Below are 20,868 nucleotides of genomic sequence, written 5' to 3' on the forward strand. Positions count from 1 at the left end.
CTACACGTTAACTCTGCTTAAATACGGCATCTTGATTTTCAATTTAATACACCCTCAATAAAGAACAGTTGGTTATGCTTGCAATTTAACTGATAGTTATTTTTCTGCAGGAAAATGCCCACTTTTACGTAGCGGATATGATGATAGCAGCCATGGAGGAAATAAAGTGTACCATCCTCGGTCAACAGCACACACAGAACTGGAGCGTAGAAGAAGCCAGTGCGTCGCTCGGGAATGATCAGGCGGACCCCGAAATGGCCTTTTATACGAGCATAAAGCAGGAATCTGGGTCTTCTGATTCTTCTGACAGTGGCTACGAAGGCAAGTGGGGCAAATCAGAGAGACTTGCGCTGTGTTCTTGACGTGCATCTCTTTTCCTGTCACACCCCGAAGTATGTCTTCAAGTCTTTTGTCTAAAACGTCCTGAATAACCATCATCCTCACCATCTCTGCCGTTTGGGCTCGGCATCCATTATCCTGCTCCCCTCTGTCGTTACATCGATGCGTTGTTCTGATTTGGACTCCATCCTACTTTGTGTTTGGCAGTGGCTGCTGGCTTCCCTCTTTCCCTGGTTTCTGCCACGTGGCCTTCCGCCAGCTCTTCTCACCCGTTGCTTCTTTTTCCAAGTAGACCTCTTTTCATTCATTCCACAAACCAGGACTCTGAGCTCCTGGATGCCGGGAATCAACAGGCAACAAGATACATTATTACTTCCCTCAAGGAACATCCCTGCGGCAGCTGGATAGACACCGAGGACTGTTGTGTGGGGTCAGCCTGGTAGCGGAGGCAGGGGCCCCATGCAGCGGGCCCCAGAGCAGGAGGAGCGGGCCTTGCTGTGGCAACCAGGGAATCCTTCCTGGAGAGGAGGGTACCTCGGCTGAGAACTGAAGTTAGGGCGTGTCATTTTCCTACCACTTCCTAAATGGGAGTCCTGCTTCAGTCCTAAATTCTTTCTCTATATTCACGTCCTGGGAGATGTTGTCTACTGCGGTATCTTTCCATGATTCTCCCCTGATATCTCCCAAATCTGGGTTTCCCCTCCCGTCCCTCTCGGACAAGTGTTTGTTCCAATCTGTGGGGACCTGTTTAGCTGGTTGGCAGGTAACTAAACTAACTTAACGTGTCTACACTAGTTATCTACTCCTCATAACCCCCTTCCTTTCAAAAAAAAAAAAAAAAAAAAAGATGCCTTTCGTCTTGATTTCCTTGACTTGAGCGTCTTAATCAGGAGCCTTACAGTAATGAGGGGAGAACTCACTCCAGGCAATACTGTGCAGCACAATGCCTGGCACAAAACCTGTGTACCATCAACGGCTGTTGAATGCACTACCTGGCTCAAATTGAGGACACAGAGCATCCTCAGTGAACCCAGTGGTGGAAACCACAGAATGACCAGTGTGGAGGGTCTGGCCTTTCTGGGGCCCCGTGGTCTCTTATCACGTTGTGCAATTACTTTGTTCTCCTTTCCTGCAGCCTGACTTCTCCTCCTCGTGCAGTATCTGGTTTCTGCTCTGCAGCTCTGTGGTCTTCCTGACTGCCGGCCGGGACCTCACAGCTCAACCCGGTCTTGCAAGGACCCCAGGTCCACGTTCGCAGGGAAGGGCGCGTGAGGGGGGCGGGCTCTGATTGGGCGCCCCCAACTGGTCAGCCGGCCGTGGCCAGGGGAGCGAGGGAATGTGATTTGGACCATCATCCCCACTGAGGCCACTCCTGGGGAGAAAAAAAATGATTCCTGTGTCAGTAACTCTCGTACTTTATCTTTGACTCTTTCTTCTTCTTTGTGCCTGTGTCCCTGCCCTGCTTCTAGCGAACAGATCGGCCCTGACTTTTCGGTAATCGTGACATCCCCTCCAGTCGTTCCCTATTCCTGCCTTTGACCTGGACCACCTCAGCCACTGCTGGCCAGTCATTAGATGAGAAGTGCCGTTCGTTAGGTGCTCGGTGCACATTTGCTGCCTTTGATTGTCTCTTTACTCACAGCCTCTTTCCTTTCCTCGAATCCTGCACACATCTGGCTTCCTAGGACGACTTGTGCTCCTCTAAGATGGCCTGCTGACTTTGTGCCACATTTTATCCTGGACTTTTTAGCCTCGTGGGATGCAGCTTCTCCGTGCCTTTCCAGCAGGCATCTCCCGCCATTTCCCACGGGCTTCAGGAACCCTGGCCTGTCGAAGTTGACAGTGGACATGTCTCCCAAGCTCTTGCCTTCCTCCCTTTGCTTGGTCTAGGCTCCCCTGGAATGCTGGTTCCCCAGGAACTTCCCGTTAGTCCTTTCATCCCTCCCCTCCTTTGAAAGCAGTCTCCTGCCGCCAGCACTGTGACAGGCTCCCAGATTTGCATCATGGGGTAGGGGCACCATTCATACAGAGTTAAGCATAAATTGTGCTCCAGAACTTTCTACAATTATCCACGTGCATGCCTCAGTCCCTCCCGGAGTTGCACGGTGTGGAGCCCCGCCTTCTTGTGTTTTCTTAGACTTATGTGTGTCCGTGTCTCAGCTCCTTATGAGGTTTTAATCTCATTGTTGGGTAAGTATTTGTCTTATTTGAATTTGCCTTCAGCTTGGTGCCTTCCTCAAAATCGGTATTTTATAAATATTTGTTGAATGGTTGAGTGAAAGCTCGTGTCTAGCTCAGTTTTTTTTTAATGTGAATGTAAATATGTGAAATGAAACCGTAAAACATTTCTACCACCCCGATAAAAATACGCATCCTTTATTAAGTGTCTCTCCTGTGACATTTATGGTGAGAGATGCCACTCCTTTGAGGTAGGTCAGTATTCTTCAAGTTAACAGGTGGGTCTTGAGAGCATTTAAACACAAACCAAAGAAGAGAAAGTATCCACGTTCCCCTCACCTAGAGTGAGCAATGTTTTCTGGAACTTTTATTATTATTATTTTGTATCAGTGGTATAGATTTTTGTGTTTGTACTAAGTGTGAATGTATGTTACTATGGATCATGGTCAAAAGGGTGCCAGGAAGCACAGAGAGCTAGGGGAAGTTGTCCCTATTTTACCCAGAAGGAAACCAAAGCCAAGAAGTTGATTATCCATAGTCACATAGCTAGGATCGGACAGTGTGGTTTTAAACCTTGGCCAGTTCACTGCAAAGCCCACGCACATAACCTCTGTGTAACCTGAGGGCTGGAATTTTTCCCTAAGCAATAGAAACCCAAACATTTCTCTGTGTTTTTCTCTCACATTTATTCAAGTGAGTACAGTTTTGTAGTGATTATATACTCCTATTAACGTAATTGTATTCATAATATGATTGCATGAACAGTATTTCATATACAGCTTTCCATGTTGTTACAGTTTTCATATTTTTCCAGGATGCTATTTCTGGAGTCAATAACATAATTTGTGAAATCAGTGCACTAATATTTGTCATTTAGGTAGCCTTCAATATTTTAATATCTTAAATGGACTGCAAATAGCTCCTTTATGATCAAAGTCTGCATTTTTCACTTAAAAAAATTTTTTAATGTTTATTTTTGAGAGAGAGAGGGAAAGATAGAGCTCGAGCGGGGGAGGGGCAGAGAGAGAGGGAGACACAGAATCCGAAGCAGGCTCTAGGCTCCCAACTTGTCAGCGCAGAGCCTGACGCGGGGCTCGAACTCACAAACCATGAGATCATGACCCGAGCCAAAGTCGGATGCTTAACCGACTGAGCCACCCAGGTGCCCCCCATTTTTTTTTTTTTTTTTTTTTTTTTTTTTTTGCTTTTCAATGACACTCTAGGGATAATACCCCACACTAGCATTCGGGAAAGAAAAGCATGGACATATTTGTAGTAGTTTCCTATAGTTGCTTTAACAAGATACCACAAAAAGCGTGGGGAGCTTAAAACAACGGGAGATGTATCATCTCACGGTTTTGGAGGCCAGAAGTCAGCAATGAAGTTGTTGAAAGGCTTGTTTCCTTGTGGAGGCTCTGAGGGAGAACCCGTTCCTTGCCTCTTCCAGCCTCTGGTGGTTACTGGTGCTCCTAGCCTGTCCTGAGCCACCCAGGCGCCCCTGCATTTTTTAATTCTTAAAGCTGGATTTTTAAACTCTTCTAAAGTAAACTCTCGGCCCATTTTGTTCCCCAGTTTCTAGTTCATTGGATATGACAGGTTGTGCAGTTTTTCCTTTTCTCCTTGTTGGTGAAACTCCCTTCATTTCTTTTTCCAGGCTGTGCTGTGTTACAGGGCAGCCCAGTGGCTGGGACCCCCACTTACTGTGATGTGCTCAAAGAAGCCTGTAAATGTGACTTCGATGACTTTGTTGTCGTAGGTAAGATTTGGAAACTCACCAGCTAAGACTCGGCACTTCCCCTCCCCTGCACACACATATTGACATGCATCACAGGTGACATTGCATGGTAGTGGCTTTCAGAGAGACTTCTCTCAAGAGCAGACTGTGTCCCTGATTTAAAAAAATAATAAGATGTCCTTCTTATTTCGGATGTCTTGATAACCAGTCTGTCATCTGACTTGTAGAATTGAACGCAAAAGCAGATACTCATTATGGTCTGGTATCTGGCCCCTCCATCATTTTCTCGTGGAGTCCCAGGTGAGTATATTTTGAAATCCCGTCTCTGGTCCTTAGCTGTAGTCTCATGATAGAAACCCAGAGAACCTGAAGTATTAAGATGCTGAATACCGAGTTCTTTCTGAGATGCAGGCATTTATTTTTGTGTTCTTATAAAATTGGGTATGAACGAGCCAAACAGACCGAAAGACTTTAATACCCTTTCTTTTATTTGCTTGCAGAAGTTGGTGAGTTTAACAATATCACGGAAACCTGTGGATGCCCCTGCAACTCCTCTATGAGGTATCTGTCTTCCGTGTCCCACTGCATCTAGACCCCTGGGCCATTACCTCTGAGGCAGTATGAACACCAAGCCTCTGACATCTTGGACCAAGTTCAGCCAGTTCCAATGATGAGGGATTAGTAATTAGCAATGAAACAATCACCGCTAAAGTTTCTATAGAGCTTTCTACAGTTTTTATTTAATAGCGTTTAAAAGACTTTGGTATACAGTCTCATTGAATCAGGCTGGGCAGAGTTTTTAACCCCATTTTATAGATGGGAAACTGAGGCTCAGACCCAGTGTGCCTCAGGACATAATGCTGTTAAATAACGGAGGTAGGACTTGAACTCAGGTCTTCGGACTCCAAATCCAGTGCTCTTTAACCACGTTTCCTTGTCTTGGTACCCTCAATAAATAAAAGCTGCTCTGTTGAGCACAGAGGAACTGCATTGAATAAGACATCCAGTGGGTATAGATGCCTGGTCTCCTGCGTGACACATCTTCTGAGTGTTTGGAGTGGGAAGGATAGTTGAAAACACAAAGACGCTTAACATACTGCTCATGAGTATAGTTTTCCCCTTTTTGCATCTTGTACCTTTCAGTGTCACTTATGAGCCAAACTTCAATTCTGCTGAGCGAATAGCCAAAGAGTTGTACCGAGTATTCCGGAAGTGCTGGGTGTTGTCCGAAGGTAATCATCAGCTGGCAGGTTCTCCGAATGCAGCTGGCTCGATCGTAAGTACCAAAATTAGTTGGCCTTGAATTGGAAGTTCCTTAATTCTCATTTTGGCTGCCATTCACTTCAGATATTTATGCGTTTCCTTGTATGGTGGCCGGGTGTTGCCGGGACACTTGAAACAAAGGATGAATCTGACATTTATTGAGTGTTTATTATGCACCAGGGGATTGAGCATTTCACATTTTTCATCCTTCTAAGTATCCTATTAGGTAGATGCTGCTATTATGTTTATTTTATTTTATTTTATTTTATTTTATTTTATTTTATTTTATTTTATTTTAATTTTTTTTTAATGTTCTATTTAGTTTTGAGACAGAGAGAGACAGAGCATAAGCAGGGAAGGGGCAGAGAGTGAGGGAGACACAGAATCTGAAGCAGGCTCCCGGCTCTGAGCTGTCAGCACAGAGCCTGACGTGGGGCTCGAACCCACGGACTGCGAGATCATGACCTGAGCCGAAGTCGGCCACTTAACCGACTGAGCCACCCAGGCGCCCCTGTTTTGTTTATTTTAAAGTGTTCGTTCCAGCCGCTCAACAGGGCTGGTCATTGGAAGAGCAAGAGTCATGCCAGCCTGGTCCCCTGTGGAACACATTGCCCTCTGACAGCATGCGGCCCACCGGGAAGAGAACTCTGGCAAAGCTAAAATAGGGGGAGGAAAAAAAGCACTCTGGGCACGCAGAGGAAGAGGCAGTGTTTACTTGTATCAGGGGGCTTGGGAAGGCCAGTTGGAGAGCTCAGAACTTGAGAAAGGTGGCAGGTAGAAACGCATGGAAAGGCATTCTTGGTATGGCGCAGCTGGAGCAAAGGTGACAGGAGTGCATGGTGTGTTAGTTGAGCAGGGTGGCTTGGTGTGGTTGGATAGCTTGTGTTTGTATGTATCTGTGTGTGTGCTGGGACGGGGATGTCCATCTTCCTGGAAAATTAGTTTTGAAGGATGCGATCAAATTTGGGGGGAACGTAGAATGCTAAGTTAACCAGTTTGCATTTTATTTCTTATTTTTTAAATAGTTTTTAAAAAATTTATCGATTTATTTTGAGAAAGAGTGTGTGCATGTGCGCATGCAAGCCAGGGAGGGACAGACAGAGAGGGAGACACAGAATCCAAAGCGGGCTCCAGGCTCTGAGCTGTCAGCACAGAGTCCAGTGCGGGGCTCGAACTCACGAACTGTGAGATCATGATCTGAGCCGAAGTCTGACGCTTAACCGACTGATACACCCAGGCGCCCCAACAAGTTTGAATTTTAAATGCTAGTAAGAAACTTGAGTGGTTCAGAGGGGAGCCACTGGACATTTTTAAGCAGGGAAATGGTCTTAAAAGAGCTGTTTCTGGGGAAGTCTGACAACAGCTGGGGGTTCTGGTTGGAATTGGTCTCAGCCTCTTGACTAAGAGTGGTAAGGCTTCTGCTGTGCATAAAAGAATTCCAGGTCGCAATGACCTACTTCCAGTAATTTGAAGTCTGGAAACAAATGAACTACTGAAAACACGAGGAAAAGTGATCTCAGCTGGGTGGTGTTTCAAGCATGTCTGCAGATGGCTTTAGATACAGGGAGGGCTCCTTTAGTTCAGTTGAAAGCAGTTTCAATTTCTCGTGGCAAATTTTAATGCTGGAAACACACACGAACGTTCTTTTTATTTGAGTTCCTGGAATGTGCTTGTTCACGTTGCTCTGAAAGTCTCTTCTGTGTTGTGCAGGTTGTGAATGAAGAGCGTGTCCGAAAAGACTTTGAATCCAGCGTGGATGTAGTTCAGGAAATTAAATTTAAGTCGAGGATCAGAGGGGCTGAAGACTGGACGCCCCCTAGATTTCAAATCATATTCAGTGTTCACCCACCACTCAAGTAAGTCCAGGTTGCTGCTTGGGCCTCCAATCCAGGTAGCACAAGTCGAGATGGCTCCCACTCGTGGAGCCATGGCTTCCTCTTCGTGGAAGTCGAGGAAGGGGAAAAAATAACACACCAGGGGACAAAGGAAGTTTTGTTTTAGGAATAGGAAAAGTTGGGCATATTTTTCTGAATTAGCTTCTTAGCACCCTGGTTATCATGGGTTTTGGAGGGCTTGGGGTTAAGTTTGACAAGCTGAGAGTTTAACTATGTCCTTAGTTATGTACGTTATATAGCAATTAAAAATCAAGTAGGTTTAAAGGGGATATTCTTTAAGTAGCTAATATTGAACCTTAAAAACCATATACAACAAATTTATTTATTTATTTATGAAGTTTATTTTATTTTAAGAGAGAGAGAGAGTGTGAGCAGGAGAGGGACAGAGAGAGGGGTGGGGAGAGAGAATCCCAAGCAGGCTCCACGCTGTCAGCATGGAGCTCGATGCAGGGCTGGAACCCACAGACCCGTGGGATCATGACCTGAGCTGAAGCCAAGAGTCAGACGCTTAACCAACTGAGGTGCCCAGGCACCCCGACAGGGGGACATTTTTTAACCAGTTACAGTCTTTCCATTCCTCTTGGCTTGTATTTAATGTGGCACCCAAACTGCAGTGTAAAGAAGGGATGGTGAAGGTGATTGCCCGTGTCCCATGGAAGTGCCTTCTAGGCTCTGTGTTACGTTTTCTTTTAAGAGAATGCCAGGAAGGTCTCTGGGGAGGCTTGGGCAGAAGAGCTCCTTCTCCAGGACTTGGCAAGGGTCACTTTCCTTAGCAAGGGGTGACTCCTCTCTAGCGTTTCCCTATGTCCTCTGTAAGGGACATGGGTAGGGTTCCGTAGATTTTTACCTCGATCTTTTTTGCTGACCCCAAACTGTAACAAAATTTTATAACTTTCTTCGTATTTCCAAATCACATGTGAAGTTGTGAAATCAATAGTTCAATAGAAAACCCTCCAGTAGACTGTCTCTCACCAGAAACGTCCGATACTTCTGTCTTCTATTACCTCTTACTCATCTGAATTTCTTTGGATCCATTTGTCAACTTCCCAAGTGCATTACTTCTTGGTGTTTCATCTCCCTGAACTTTCTCCAATGCATTATGTGTCTTAAATTCTGTCTGATAAGGAACCTGTGCCCTCACAGCAAGAAGTCTCTAAAAATCCCATTGCGGAAGAGTTATTCATGAGACTGACTTCTGCTTTGGTGGTAGCCGGGGCTTTTAGAAGACCCACCAATCTCAACTCTAGAATAAAAAACTCTATCAAATGATCCTATTTTTTCTCCAGATGAAAAGTGACAAAATTAAGGCTCCAAGCCAAGACAAGTACCATGATGTCAATTTCTTTTCTAATCAGTTGAGAAATGCTCCGTCGGCCATTTCTGAAATGTAACCGTCATCATTTTCTGTACTCAGGAGGGATCTCGTGGTAGCAGCCCAGAATTTTTTATGTGCTGGCTGTGGAACTCCAATAGAACCTAGTAAGTATGGACAATGCATCACCTGCTTAGTGTTCGGTCACAGGGCAAAGGGGAGCAAAGTTGGAGAGCGCATTGTTTTTATGAGAGATGCCTTCGATGAGGAGTTGTTCTAGGAACTTCACAATTCTTATCTAACTCAAGAGAGTTGCTCTCTCTTCCGCGAAGAAGCCATCATAACTTACAAGGCTATAAGTGGGCCTTATAAGGCTATTATTGGTGGGCCTGTTACCTCTCGGGGCCTCATCCCCTAGGGCACTCAGCTCCAGCCACATGGCCTCCTGGCTTTTCCTTAAAGGAGGCAGGCTCACTGCTGACTTAGGGATTTTCATCTGTGGTTTTCTCCCCTTAGAATGACATCCGCATGGCTGGTTCCCTTACTTCCCTCACATCTTCATTCAAAAATTAATGAGGTTTTCTCTGGCTGCCCTTTTGGAACTATCTGCCTTGCCACACTCCTGGCCACCAACATCCGTGTGTACTCTACATTACCCTTCCTTTCGATTTTTATTCCAGTACTTATCTTGCTAAAATATTCTTTTAGATTTTACTGGTTTTTCTTATCATTGTCTGTGTCCCTGTCTAGATTCTAAGTTCCCTGAGGACAGACGTGTTGTCTGTTTCATTCACTGCTTTATCCCCTGCTCCTACAAGAGCACCTGGTGCATGGTTGTTCCTTAAAAGAAACTTGTTGAATGATTGGATGGCCTATCAAGGAGCTAGCCAAACTCCTCTGAGAGGGTTTGAGGAGGTGGCCTGAGGGGATCATTCCTGGGTGAGCCGAAGCTTAGAAGATCAGGTTTCTTCCAGGCAGAAATGCAAATTGCCCACTCCAGACTAGGAATCTCTTGTTCTGCTTATGAGGGTAGCCATAGGCCTGGCCTGTGGAAGGCAGGGAAGAGAAGCTTTACTGGAAAGGGTCCCTTGGCCTTTGATGGGAAGTGTTGGAAAGAAAAAGACTTTGGGGACCTCCCCCTCAAGAAATAAAAATAGAAAACAGAAATCTGTCTGGGATTCTGGGCCTGCCATTCTTCACAGTTATAACTAGTTTTCTTTAAGTGACTCAGCCTCCCGGCTAGTTTAGTAGGGACCACGTCTATTTGGTTAACCACTATATCCTGGTGCCTCAGTATTTGCATGATTGAGAGCATAAGTCAGAAACTATGAACATGTGACTATGATTCCACCAACTTTTTAAGTATTTTCTAAGCTTGTTCAACTGTGGAGATGTATGCCTGCCCTGGTGACATGATCGTGGTCCTTCACCCATGGAGCCTGCTTATAGGAAGGCGTAGACATCAGCAACGTTTGCAACAAAATAGAAAGTCGAGAGTGTTGTGGGATTTACAGCACAGGAACTGAATCTGGGCTCGTGGGGCTGGGAGTGAGAAGTTCTGCAGGGAAGTGATGGGCCCCAGAAGCGTGTGTGTGTGTGTGTGTGTGTGTGTGTGTGTGTGTGTGTGTTGGGAAAGGTTAGGGGTCACCATGAGCAAAGGGCCTGCAGCGATGGCAGAGAAGTCCTGTGTGACTGGAGAGTAATGAGGACAGGAGAACATATGCTGAAGAGGTACCCAGGGCACAGAGAATAGATACATTATCAGCCAATGTAGGCAATTTTGGACTTTTCCTACGGGCTTCCTATATAGTTCTTAGGATATATTTTGACTCTTTATTTTAAGATATATTTAGATTAGATGAGGAGTTGTTCTAGGAACTTCACAATTCTTATCTAACTCAATGGTACAGGGGCATTCCGTATTTCCTTCACCCAGCTTTTCCTAATGTTAACATCTTATAAAAATGAGAATATTATCATTAAAACTAAGAACTTAGCATTGGTACACTTCTATGAACTCAACCACAGACTTCATTCAGATTTCACCAATGACCTAGAATTGCACATGGCATTTAGTTGTCAGGTCTCCTTCGTCTCCTCCAATCTCACACACACTGAACCATTTGAAAAGTGAACGGACAACATGACGTTTTACCCTTTAATGCTTCAGCATGTTTTAAAAGTAAGGATGATGAACAGTTAGCACACCAAGGAAACTTAATAACAACTCTCTAATATTCTCTCATACCAATCCATATTCACCTGCTGTTCTCAAGATGTCATTATAGCTAATTTTTCCATCCAGACTCTAACCATGTTTAATACATTGTGTTTAGCTATCATTTCTCTTTAGCCACTTTATTCTAGAACTGCACTATCCAACATGGTAGTCACTAGCTCATGTGGCTACTTAAAATTTAATTTAAATTAATTAAATGGTTTTTTTTGGAAGTTTATTTATTTTGAGAGACGGGGGGGGGGGAGAGAGAGAGAGAGAGAGAGAGAGAGAGAGAGAGAGAGAGAATGAATCCAAAGCAGGCTCCACACTGTCAGCACAGAGCCCAGTGTGGAGCTCGAACTCACAAACCACAAGATCAAGAACTGAGCTGAAATCAAGAGTCAGTCGCTCAACTGATTGGGACACCTGGGTGGCTCAGTTGGTTAAGCATCTGATTTTGGCTCAGGCCATGATGTCGCCATTCATGGGTTCGAGTCCCACGTCAGGCTCTGTGCTGACAGCTCAGAGCCTGGAGCCTGCTTCAGATTCTGTGTCTCCCTCCCTCTCTCTCTCTCTGCCCCTCCCCAGGCTCGTGCTCTGTTTCTTTTTCTCTCTCAAAAATAAACATCAAAAAGAAAATAAAAATAAATAAGTAAATATATTTTTAAAATTTATAAACAAGTGAATAAATAAAGTTAAAAATCCAGTTCCTCAAGCACGCTAGCTACAATGCAAGTGCTCAGTAGCCTCATGGGGCTAGTGACTGGTCGGTTGGAGGGCACGGGCTTAGAACATTTCCATCCTCACAGAAACTTCTGTGTGACAACACTATTCTGGAATTTTTCCTTCCTATTTATTTTTCTGTGACCTTGCCTTTTCCTCAGCTGAGAGCAGTTCTGGTTTAGAGCAGGATTTCTCAACCTCAGGACCACTGACTTTGTCATCCAGGGCCGTCCTGTGCATTGTAGGGCATCCAGTAGCGTCACTAGAGGTCGCCAGTCGCTCCGTGAAACTGTCCCCAGATATCTCCGAATGCTCTTAGGGAGAAAAAAATTACTCCTGGCCCGGAACCACTGGTTTAGGATACGTTGTTTTGCTCTGTTTGAATGAACGGACTGAAGAAACCAAGAGAGGTAGACATAATTGATTCTGTATGGATAGAGTAGTACTTAGTATATATTCAATGAAATTTGATGAGTGAGCAACTAGGTATTGAAATGTTGGGAAAGTAGATGTTAGGGGAAGATGAATTACATCAGGAACATGTACTGTCTCCTTCTGCGCCCCCTCCTCTTCCCATTTTGCTAAGTTTGATCAGAAATGGTGAGTGGAAGGGTCAGAGTATACCTCATTTTGCCCATTTTATATAAAATATATCAAGGCCCCGTCACAAGCAAAGTAATACTCATTATGTGCCAAATCAGAAATCTTAATCCAGGGCGGGAAGTAGACACAATGCAAAAGACTTCTCCAGATTTCAAATTTCAGAAGTCAGACATAAACATAAGCTCTTAAGTTCTTAATGATAATTCATCAACCCCAGAGAGATGTCTGTACACACATATTTATAGTTGAACCTGAGTATTTGTGATTCCATATTTGCAAAATCATCTACTCGATAAAATTTATTTGTGACGACAAAATCATGACTCATGGTGTTTTCATAGTCAAGCACGGATATGCACAAAACACCAAAACTTTGAGTCGCCCGAAATTTGAGTTGCCCCGAGGCACGTTTCCAGCCGAAGCTGAAGAAGGTGATGCTCTGCCTTCTTTTTTATCTCTCGTACTGTAAACAAGGTCTTCTTGTGGTTTATTTAGCAATCCCCCCCCCCGTTTCTTTTTTCACACTTTTGCCTTTTTTTGTTGGTGACTTAGCTGTTTTAAACACCCCCCACGTGTAGTGCTAAAGTGCTGTGTAGTGTTACTAAGTCCAAGAAGGTTGTGATTTGCTTTATAGAAAATGTACGTGCATCAGATAAGCTTCATTCAGGCATGAGTTACAGTGCTGTTGGCCCTGAATTCAATGATATAAATAAAAATATATATATGTATATTTTTCAAGCTTATTTATTTAAGAGAGACAGCACACGTGCACATGAGTGGGAAAAGGGCAAAGAGAGAGGGGGAGAGAATCCCAAGCAGGCTCCACGCTGTCAGCACAGAGCCTGACGTGGGGGCTCGATTTCATGAACCGTGAGATCATGACTTTAGCTGAAATCAGGAGTCAGACGCTTAGTCGACTGAGCCACCCAGGTGCCCTAACAAAATACATTAAATAAGGTATCATTAATCAGAAAACACACAAAAAACAAGATTATATATTGATTGGTTGGCAAAAAATATTGTTACTAGAGGCTCACAGGAATCTAGCCCTGTATGTTACTCCAGGACGCCCTTCAGTACTCACTAATTCGGTATTCAAGGCAACTTTGTAGAACATAAACTATTGTAAATAATAAGAATCATTAAGAATCACACTGGGTGTGACCTGGGTCGGAGGAATAATTTGGGCAGGCGCAAAGGCATTATTAGCTCTTCGCCCTTGCCTTCATCCAATGCAGCAGAGGAAGAGCGGGATATAATGGCCAAAATCTAGAGCGTCAGGCCAGATGTGAGGGGGAATCCCACTCGCCTGCTTCCTGTTTGTGTGTCTCTGGCATGTGGTTTAACTTCACCGGCTGTGCTCTCATCAGCGAAATAGGGAAAGTAATAGTCCCTGCCTCTTAAAGTTGTGAGCAGAGAACGACACAGTGTATGTAAGACATTTAACCAGCGTAAGACACAGAGTAAGCGGTCGATAAACATTTGCTCCTGCAGTCACTTGGGCCTTATTTATTTTTCGTTCTTTCTTTATTTTTTGGAAATACACGTGCATAAGCAAATAGGAATAACCATGTACCTAACTCGTGGAAAGCACATGGTGTATACAGTATCCTTCAGGCAACATTTCATGAAGACATAAGTGGCCTTGTTTGTTTTTGAAGCTGGTATTTAAGGAAGCTGGATGTAGAATCTGCAGTGTGCCAGGTTCTGTGGTGGCTGCTTTCCCATCCACAGTTTCACTTAATCTTCACAAGATGTATCATCTAATATGTCTATGATGCCTTATGGTATTTAAATGACAAAGAAACCCATGAGTTAAATGGCGCATGTAAATATCAGCCTTGCTCATCTTAGACTCGATATCGAGGGAGGGACACGCAGGAGACTTAACTGAATGGTTACCTTCTTTAACTGGGTGGTAGGCACCCAAGTATGTATTGCATTTGTCTCTGTGCTTTTTGCTTGTCAGTGTATTTTGCTAGCTATATTTCTGAAAGCCACGTGTGTTCATTTACCAAATTCAAAAAATGTGAAGAACAAAAACCCTTCTCCCCCACCGCCCCCAGAAGTAGTCACTATCGGCTTTTTGGTGGGGATCCTCTTGGACTGTGCCTGTGTATTTTTCAAAACAAAATCAAGATCACATTATACATTTTTGTAACTGGGCGCTCACTGCCCATGGGCTAAAATGTATTTCGTAGGCTCTCTGGCATTTCTCTGTGGAGTGCATCATACTTCCTTAACTAGTTGCTTCTTAATGTGTATTTAGATTGCTACCCCCTCCACTATAAATGTGCTATAATGAACACTTTTCTATGTCTCCACGCGTGCATGTTAGCATTTCTGTCTGGTGTCACAGAAGTAGGATTCCTGCCGCATGTTGAAGAATTAAAGTGTATCATGGAACTTTCCTCCTAAACAGTAGCTTCCTGTCAGCCCTGTGAGTGCCCGCCCCGGCACCTCACCTGCTCTGGATGCTCTAAATTTGTGACAGCCTGATGCAAAACCAAGGAGTTCGCTCTGCTAACACACATGTCTTTGTTACCGAGGTCGTTTCTCAACGTTGTTACTGGCTATTTGCATTCCGTGTTGCCCTGTATCGCCTATTCCCATCCTTTGTGCATTTTTGTGTTGTTTTTTTTTTTTTCTCTCACTGATTTATCCAGGAAGTTTTTTTGGGTGTCACTCCCTAACTGTGTACATATTGTGCTTTACAATTTACAAAGCACTTTTCGTTATGTGAGATATCCTGGCATCTGGTTCTGAGTTGGCTTCTTATGGCCTCAGGACAGTTAGCTTGAAGGGATTCCGGCCAGCCCTCAGTCCGCCTGCCAGAGGGAGACAGAGTCTGGACTCCCACCAGATTTCCGCACTCCGAATCTCATGTTCTTTTGGCTCCACTGCAGTTTACAATGCCCATCTTCCAAATTCAGGAGTGTTTGGGGAGGTTTCTGTTTTTCTGACAACTGTATCCACAAAGCAGAGCTCATGAGCGGCCGTAATGCGTGGCCTCCAGTCCCCACGGCCTTCAGTCCGCACCGGATCTTTCCCAGGTGCTGTGAGGTGGAGTATGGTGCTCGCAGCACAAACCCAGCAGTCTTGAACGTGGGGTGGGAAGGGGAAGTAGGGGTGGAGGAGGGTACGTTGCCAGCCCAGGCGAGCTGCGCTCACGTCCCGTGTGCTCACCCTCCCGTGTGCCCTGCAGAGTTTGTGAAGCGGCTGCGGTACTGCGAATACCTGGGGAAGTACTTCTGTGACTGCTGTCACTCCTACGCGGAGACCTGCATCCCTGCCCGGATCCTCACCTTGTGGGACTTCAGGAAGTACTACGTCAGCAATTTCTCCAAACGGCTGCTGGACGGCCTGTGGCACCAGCCGGTTTTCAATTTGCTGAGCGTTGGCCACAGCCTGTATGCCAAGGCCAAGGAGCTAGACAGAGTGAGGGTGAGCGGCTGCCTCTGCGGGGGAGGCCGGGTCAGAGGCTCGGAGGGCCCTGCGATGGCAGATGCCACCGTCTCAAGGGACCCAGACAGATCCTCCAAGGGGCGGGTTTACCACCAGCGGATGGAGCGTCAGCTTCAGGGCCTTTTCCAAGACCCCGTACCACATTTATGCATAGTTCTGCACGTACACGTAGCTTTTGAAATTTGTTTATTATTATTTTCAAAATAAAATTGTTTATATTTCAGGTATACAGCATGATAATTTGATATACAAATACAAGGGAAATAATCACCACTCAAGCTAATTAACCTATCCCTCTCCTTGCAGCCACCTTTTGTGTGTGTGTGTGTGTGTGTGTGTGTGTGTATGGTGGGTGCACCTGAAATTTACTCTCTCAGGAAGTTTCCAGTATTCAATACACTTATGATTAACTATAGTCATCATACCATCTATTAGATCTCTAGACTTACTCATCCGACAGAACCCCAACTTCGTTCCCTTTGACCGATGTCTTCCCATTTGCCCCACCTCCCCACCCCCCACCCCGCCCCGGTAGCTTCTGTTCAACAACTCTCTGCTTCTGTGTATTTGACTTTTTAAGATTCCACATAGAAGTGAGGCCCATGCAGCTTTTTCCTTTCTGTGTCTGCCTTATTTCACTTAGCCTAATGCCCCCCAGGTTCACCCATGTTGTCACAAATGGCAGGATCTCCATCTTTTGTGCATAGTTTTGTGTTCTCCTCAAAGAGGGCCCCCACCCCAACGGTTATGTAAGCTTCAGGCCCCACAATAGTTGGGTCCATCCTGGACCCTCTGCGGATCTCTGGACTCCGTCATGAACCCCTGCTATATCGACTGTTTGCTTCAAAGACTTGTTTTATAGAGTTGTAGCCTTTCAAAATGAGAAATAACATTTAGACTTAACTTCTACGTTTTCTGTGTCATTTATCACATTAACTTTTCCTCCCTGTTTGGTGTCTTCCTTTAGGAAACCCGGGAGCAACTTTTTCATATCAAGAAGCTGTTGAGGACCTGCCGGTTTGCTGAAAGGTACCAGTGTTTGGCTGGGACAGGCCAGGCCTGGGTCCAGGAGGGCTGGGCGCCCCCACATACCTGCCAGTCCCCTGTGTGCCGCCTGGTCCCAGCTCCCCGAGTCCACAGGGCCCCTTAGCACAGCACCTACTTTGGTCTCCCCTTGGTGATGCAGACCGTATTGTTAAAGTTACTAAACCTTCTGGCTCACTAGCAGTGAATGTAACGTGTTAGAAGAATTGGCCAGTACAGGGATGAAACAACTCTAGTTTTCAATTGTGATAAAATACACGTAACCAAATACACCATCTTAACCATTTTAAGGGCACAATTCCGTGCCCTTAAGTACATGCACATTCTCCTGCAACCGTCACTGCCATCTGAGCACAGAACTTTTTGTATCTTGCGAAACTGAAATTCTACATCCATTGAGCAGTAACTCTCTCTTCCCCCCTCCCACCCCGCCCCTGTAGCGCCTGGCAACCGCCATCCTACTTACTGTCTCTATGAAGTTGATGACTGCGGGTACCTCATAATAGTACAGTCATACAGTATCTTTCCTTGTGTGACTGGCTTATCGCACCCAGCAGAATGCCCTTGAAGTAGCACCTGTGTTGCAGCATGTGTCAGGACTCCCTTTTTTAGGGCTGAAAAAGATTCCATTGTATGTATCTGCCACATTTTGTTTACGCATTCATCACCAGAAACGTTGCTTCCATCCACCTTCTAGCTGATGTGAATAGTGTTGCTATGAGCATGGGTGTTATCAACGGCCTTTTAAAAACCCCCGATAGAGGAGCATGTCGAACTGTCATTGGTTTTATAGTATTCTATACTAGCACGTGGTATTGATTTAAGTATTATTCTCTTATTCATAGATTTTTTTATCTAATAGATTTTAATATCTTAATGTTAAAATAGATTTTTAATATCCTTATAGATATTAAACCCAGTAGATTTTAATACCTAATAGATATTTAGATAGGTTTTTTAATGTCTTGTGTTCTTAAAAAACTAGGTTTTAGCTGAATCTCTGTGCACATCCATAAATATGTCCTTAGGATTAATTTCTAGAGCTGGAATTTCTGGAAGCCATGGCCATAGAGGTATGGGCATGAATTCATTGACAGAGATAGAATTTTTTAAGTGGAAAAAGAGGTTGTTACTCAAGGGGTTAAGATTATTTGTTATAGTGGGTGGGATCGTAGTCTCTAAAATCCTGTTTTGTTTTAAAGCTTCGTTCGGTTTCTGATCTTTATTTAATGATAACGTATTGCTTTTGAATTAAATTTCTTGGGGAGGAGCATGTCTCCGGTAGTCATTGGGCCTAATGTGTACCTGCCTCATGGCCTTGGTGTGACAGGTTAATTACTTCTCAGGCTCTCAGTTTTCTTGTCTGTAACATATTGTTATATGGAACAATACCCACAATTATTACTGTCTACAAAAATTTCTTGAAATTTTCTTTTCTCTGCTTCAGATAAGGTCTCATGCTAAGACCAGGGAAAAAGCACAAACAGATCTTGTGTGTTAAACACATACGCAGGGTGCCCTGAGGATGCAGAAAAGGTGTCTGAAGGGGTGGGGTGGGGAAGAGGACCACGAGGCTTCCTAAGCCTGAGCTTGAAGAGCGAGTTGGACTGAAGAAGAAGGGTCAGGGACCCCCCGGGAAGAGGAAGCCATGGGGGCCAGCACCCCCGGCTGCATGGAGAATTCAACACAGCCTGGCGTTACCGGAATGTCAAATCCAGGGTGGGCAGCGGCTGGCTTGGGAATGCAGTGCATGGTGATGCCACCGACTGATTTAGGAAATTCAGAAGGAGATGAGTAGCAGTCGGAGAAAGTTACGTTCAGTTCTGAATGTCCTTGGGACACACAGGAGGCTGTGATCGGCTCACAGTTGGATGCTCGAGCCTTAGGCTGTGTGCTGGACTCGTGGATGAGGGGAGTCCCACACCTGCCTATGAGTGATGGTTGAAATTGAGCTGAAATGAACAAGATAGCGCTTGTTATCTCACTACACGTTTTTACGTCTGGAAAAATAGATTTGCAGTTGTCTTTCGCTCAGCGAAACTCTGCCCATGGGCAGGCTGCGAGAGGCGTGTTTTTCTGCTGGTTCAGCTTTCTGAAATGCGCTTTTGTAGAATTTTAAGTTCCTGGCTTCCAAACAGACTTGCAAAATGTAAGGTGGTGAGTAAGGCTAACTTGCTCTTGGGCTTTTTTTTTTTTTTTTAATTGAGCTCAAAAAAATGAAGTGTGAGTGCCAGAAACAACAACTGCCTGCCCCCCCCCCTTGTGTCCCCACCGCTGTGTGGGTGGGTGCCTGAATTACTCTTTGTTTCCTCTCTGGCAGCACGTTAAAGGAGTTTGAGCAGGTGCCGAGGCACTTGACTAATGAGCTCCACCTGTTCTCCCTGGACGATCTGGTCAGGGTCAAGAAAAAGCTGCTGGTGCCCTTGCTCAAGGACATTCTAAAAGCTTCCCTCGCACATGTGGCTGGCTGTGAGGTAAGGGTTCACCTGGAACTGGTGTGTCCCCAAGCTGTCCCTTCCACATCAGGACCTGTGGTGGGTGTTCTACATGTCACCCCTTTTAACCCCACAAATCCTGCACCAAGTGCTGGGAGCGCCCTTCCCAGATGAGAGATGAGGTTCAGAGCGATTCGGTGACAGCCCTGGCAGGTGGCAGGGCTGGGATGCAGGCCTGAGCCAAGTGCCTTCCTAGGGAACCAAGCCCTGCTTGGGGCCTTCCTTGACTCCCGTCTGCCCTGACGTGCCAAGTACAGCCATGTGGACTCGGGATCCAGTGCAACAAGAGCTCTGTGTCCACATGAATTCAAGAATTGTAGTGCAGCCCTCAGAAACAAAAGCAGATCATTTAAAAGCACACATGTAAAATCATGACCTTCCCCGGTGCCTCAAACTACCTCGATGCGAAATTTCTCCGTGCAACACACACATGTGCATGTTCCGTTCGAATCCATTTACTATAGCGTGAGATAGCATCCTGTTCCTTCTAGAGGCTGCAATTACAGACACTTAAAACCTGACAAGTATAAAGTTCTGCAAAAGTAGGAACCTGGCTTCTCCATCAAAAGAAACATTGCCAATGAGGATGGTAACTCTCCGGCTCCTTCTCTTACAGCTGTGTCAAGGAAAGGGCTTCATTTGTGAATTTTGTCAGAGTGCCGCGGTCATCTTCCCATTTCAGACCGAAACGTGTAGAAGATGTTCAGGTATCTTCATAGCTTCATAACGTAAGCTTACTAACAGCTTAATAACCGAAACAGAAAATTAACTTAAGGGCAACTTAAGAATTTAAGCCCAGTGTTGTTTGCAGTATATGGTGCCGGTGTGTGCTTGTATGTTGGATGGGAGCTAATGGAATTTGGGGTGCATGGGGAGGAGTGTGTGGGTGGGGCAGGGATGAAGGGTGAGGCCTTCCTGTACAGCGTTGGGAGAGAAGAGTGGTTCCCCTTTGGCCGTGCCCCACTTCTTTTACACCAGGGCAAGCACTCCACAGCCACTGCCCCAGTTACCGGATTGGATCACAATCATGCCTGAGGCTGAGGTGCTGTCTCTGGCTTCTTTTGAGCTGCACTGGCAGATTGTGGAGTTGTTGTGGAGACCGTGTAGCCCAAAAGACCTCATGCATTTGCTATCTGGCTCTTCACAGAAGAGATTTTTAGACCTCCGTTTTACTGTATGTGTTAACCCTCTAGGAAGTCCCGTGATCTTTAAACCGTTTCATGGGAGCAATCTGGCAATGCATTCTGCCTTTACCCTTGGTAAGAGCTGCTCCTCCTCTTTGACCCCCTCCAGCGCTGTCTCCGCTAACCTGTTAGGCAGAATCATTAGGTTGTATCGCAGGAGAGGCTCCCCAGCAGACAAACTCCAAGCTACAGGTTTGCAAGCAGAAGGCTCACTGGGGCGTGTCAGGCTCAGCACCGGTAGGAGTGTGAAGTCCACAGGGCTTGGCAGAGGGACAAGTTGAGCTGGATATGGTGGCCTTGAAGGCTTAGCACATCTCAGGGCACTCTGGAGCAGGGTGGCCTTCACTGTTGTCACATAGTCGGTCAGGGACCAGCCAAGCCTTTAAACCCAGGGTTGACCAGTCACCCACCGGA

The 20,868-nt window shown here is 45.4% G+C and overlaps 1 protein-coding gene across 12 annotated transcripts in view; it reads left to right on the forward strand.

Moving 5' to 3' along the window:
• The window catches only part of RUBCNL (rubicon like autophagy enhancer), a 38,942-nt gene that overhangs the window by 16,814 nt on the left and 1,260 nt on the right, over positions 1 to 20,868 (forward strand). For 8 of the 12 annotated variants that reach the window (XM_045476410.1, XM_045476424.1, XM_045476454.1 and 5 more), the window contains 11 exons: positions 111 to 321; positions 4,172 to 4,273; positions 4,753 to 4,813; positions 5,396 to 5,528; positions 7,226 to 7,371; positions 8,825 to 8,889; positions 15,472 to 15,710; positions 16,699 to 16,760; positions 19,096 to 19,249; positions 19,887 to 19,977; positions 20,464 to 20,529. In XM_045476410.1, the coding sequence (XP_045332366.1) occupies positions 111 to 321; positions 4,172 to 4,273; positions 4,753 to 4,813; positions 5,396 to 5,528; positions 7,226 to 7,371; positions 8,825 to 8,889; positions 15,472 to 15,710; positions 16,699 to 16,760; positions 19,096 to 19,249; positions 19,887 to 19,977; positions 20,464 to 20,529 (1,330 nt within the window). Of the gene's footprint in view, positions 1 to 110; positions 322 to 4,171; positions 4,274 to 4,752; positions 4,814 to 5,395; positions 5,529 to 7,225; positions 7,372 to 8,824; positions 8,890 to 15,471; positions 15,711 to 16,698; positions 16,761 to 19,095; positions 19,250 to 19,886; positions 19,999 to 20,463; positions 20,530 to 20,868 lie in introns of all 12 variants that reach the window. The other 4 variants (XM_045476472.1, XM_045476490.1, XM_045476481.1 and 1 more) reach the window with 2 other exon arrangements.

The sequence above is a fragment of the Leopardus geoffroyi genome, chromosome A1 (assembly GCF_018350155.1).
Source record: "Leopardus geoffroyi isolate Oge1 chromosome A1, O.geoffroyi_Oge1_pat1.0, whole genome shotgun sequence".
NCBI classification, from domain to species: domain Eukaryota; kingdom Metazoa; phylum Chordata; class Mammalia; order Carnivora; family Felidae; genus Leopardus; species Leopardus geoffroyi.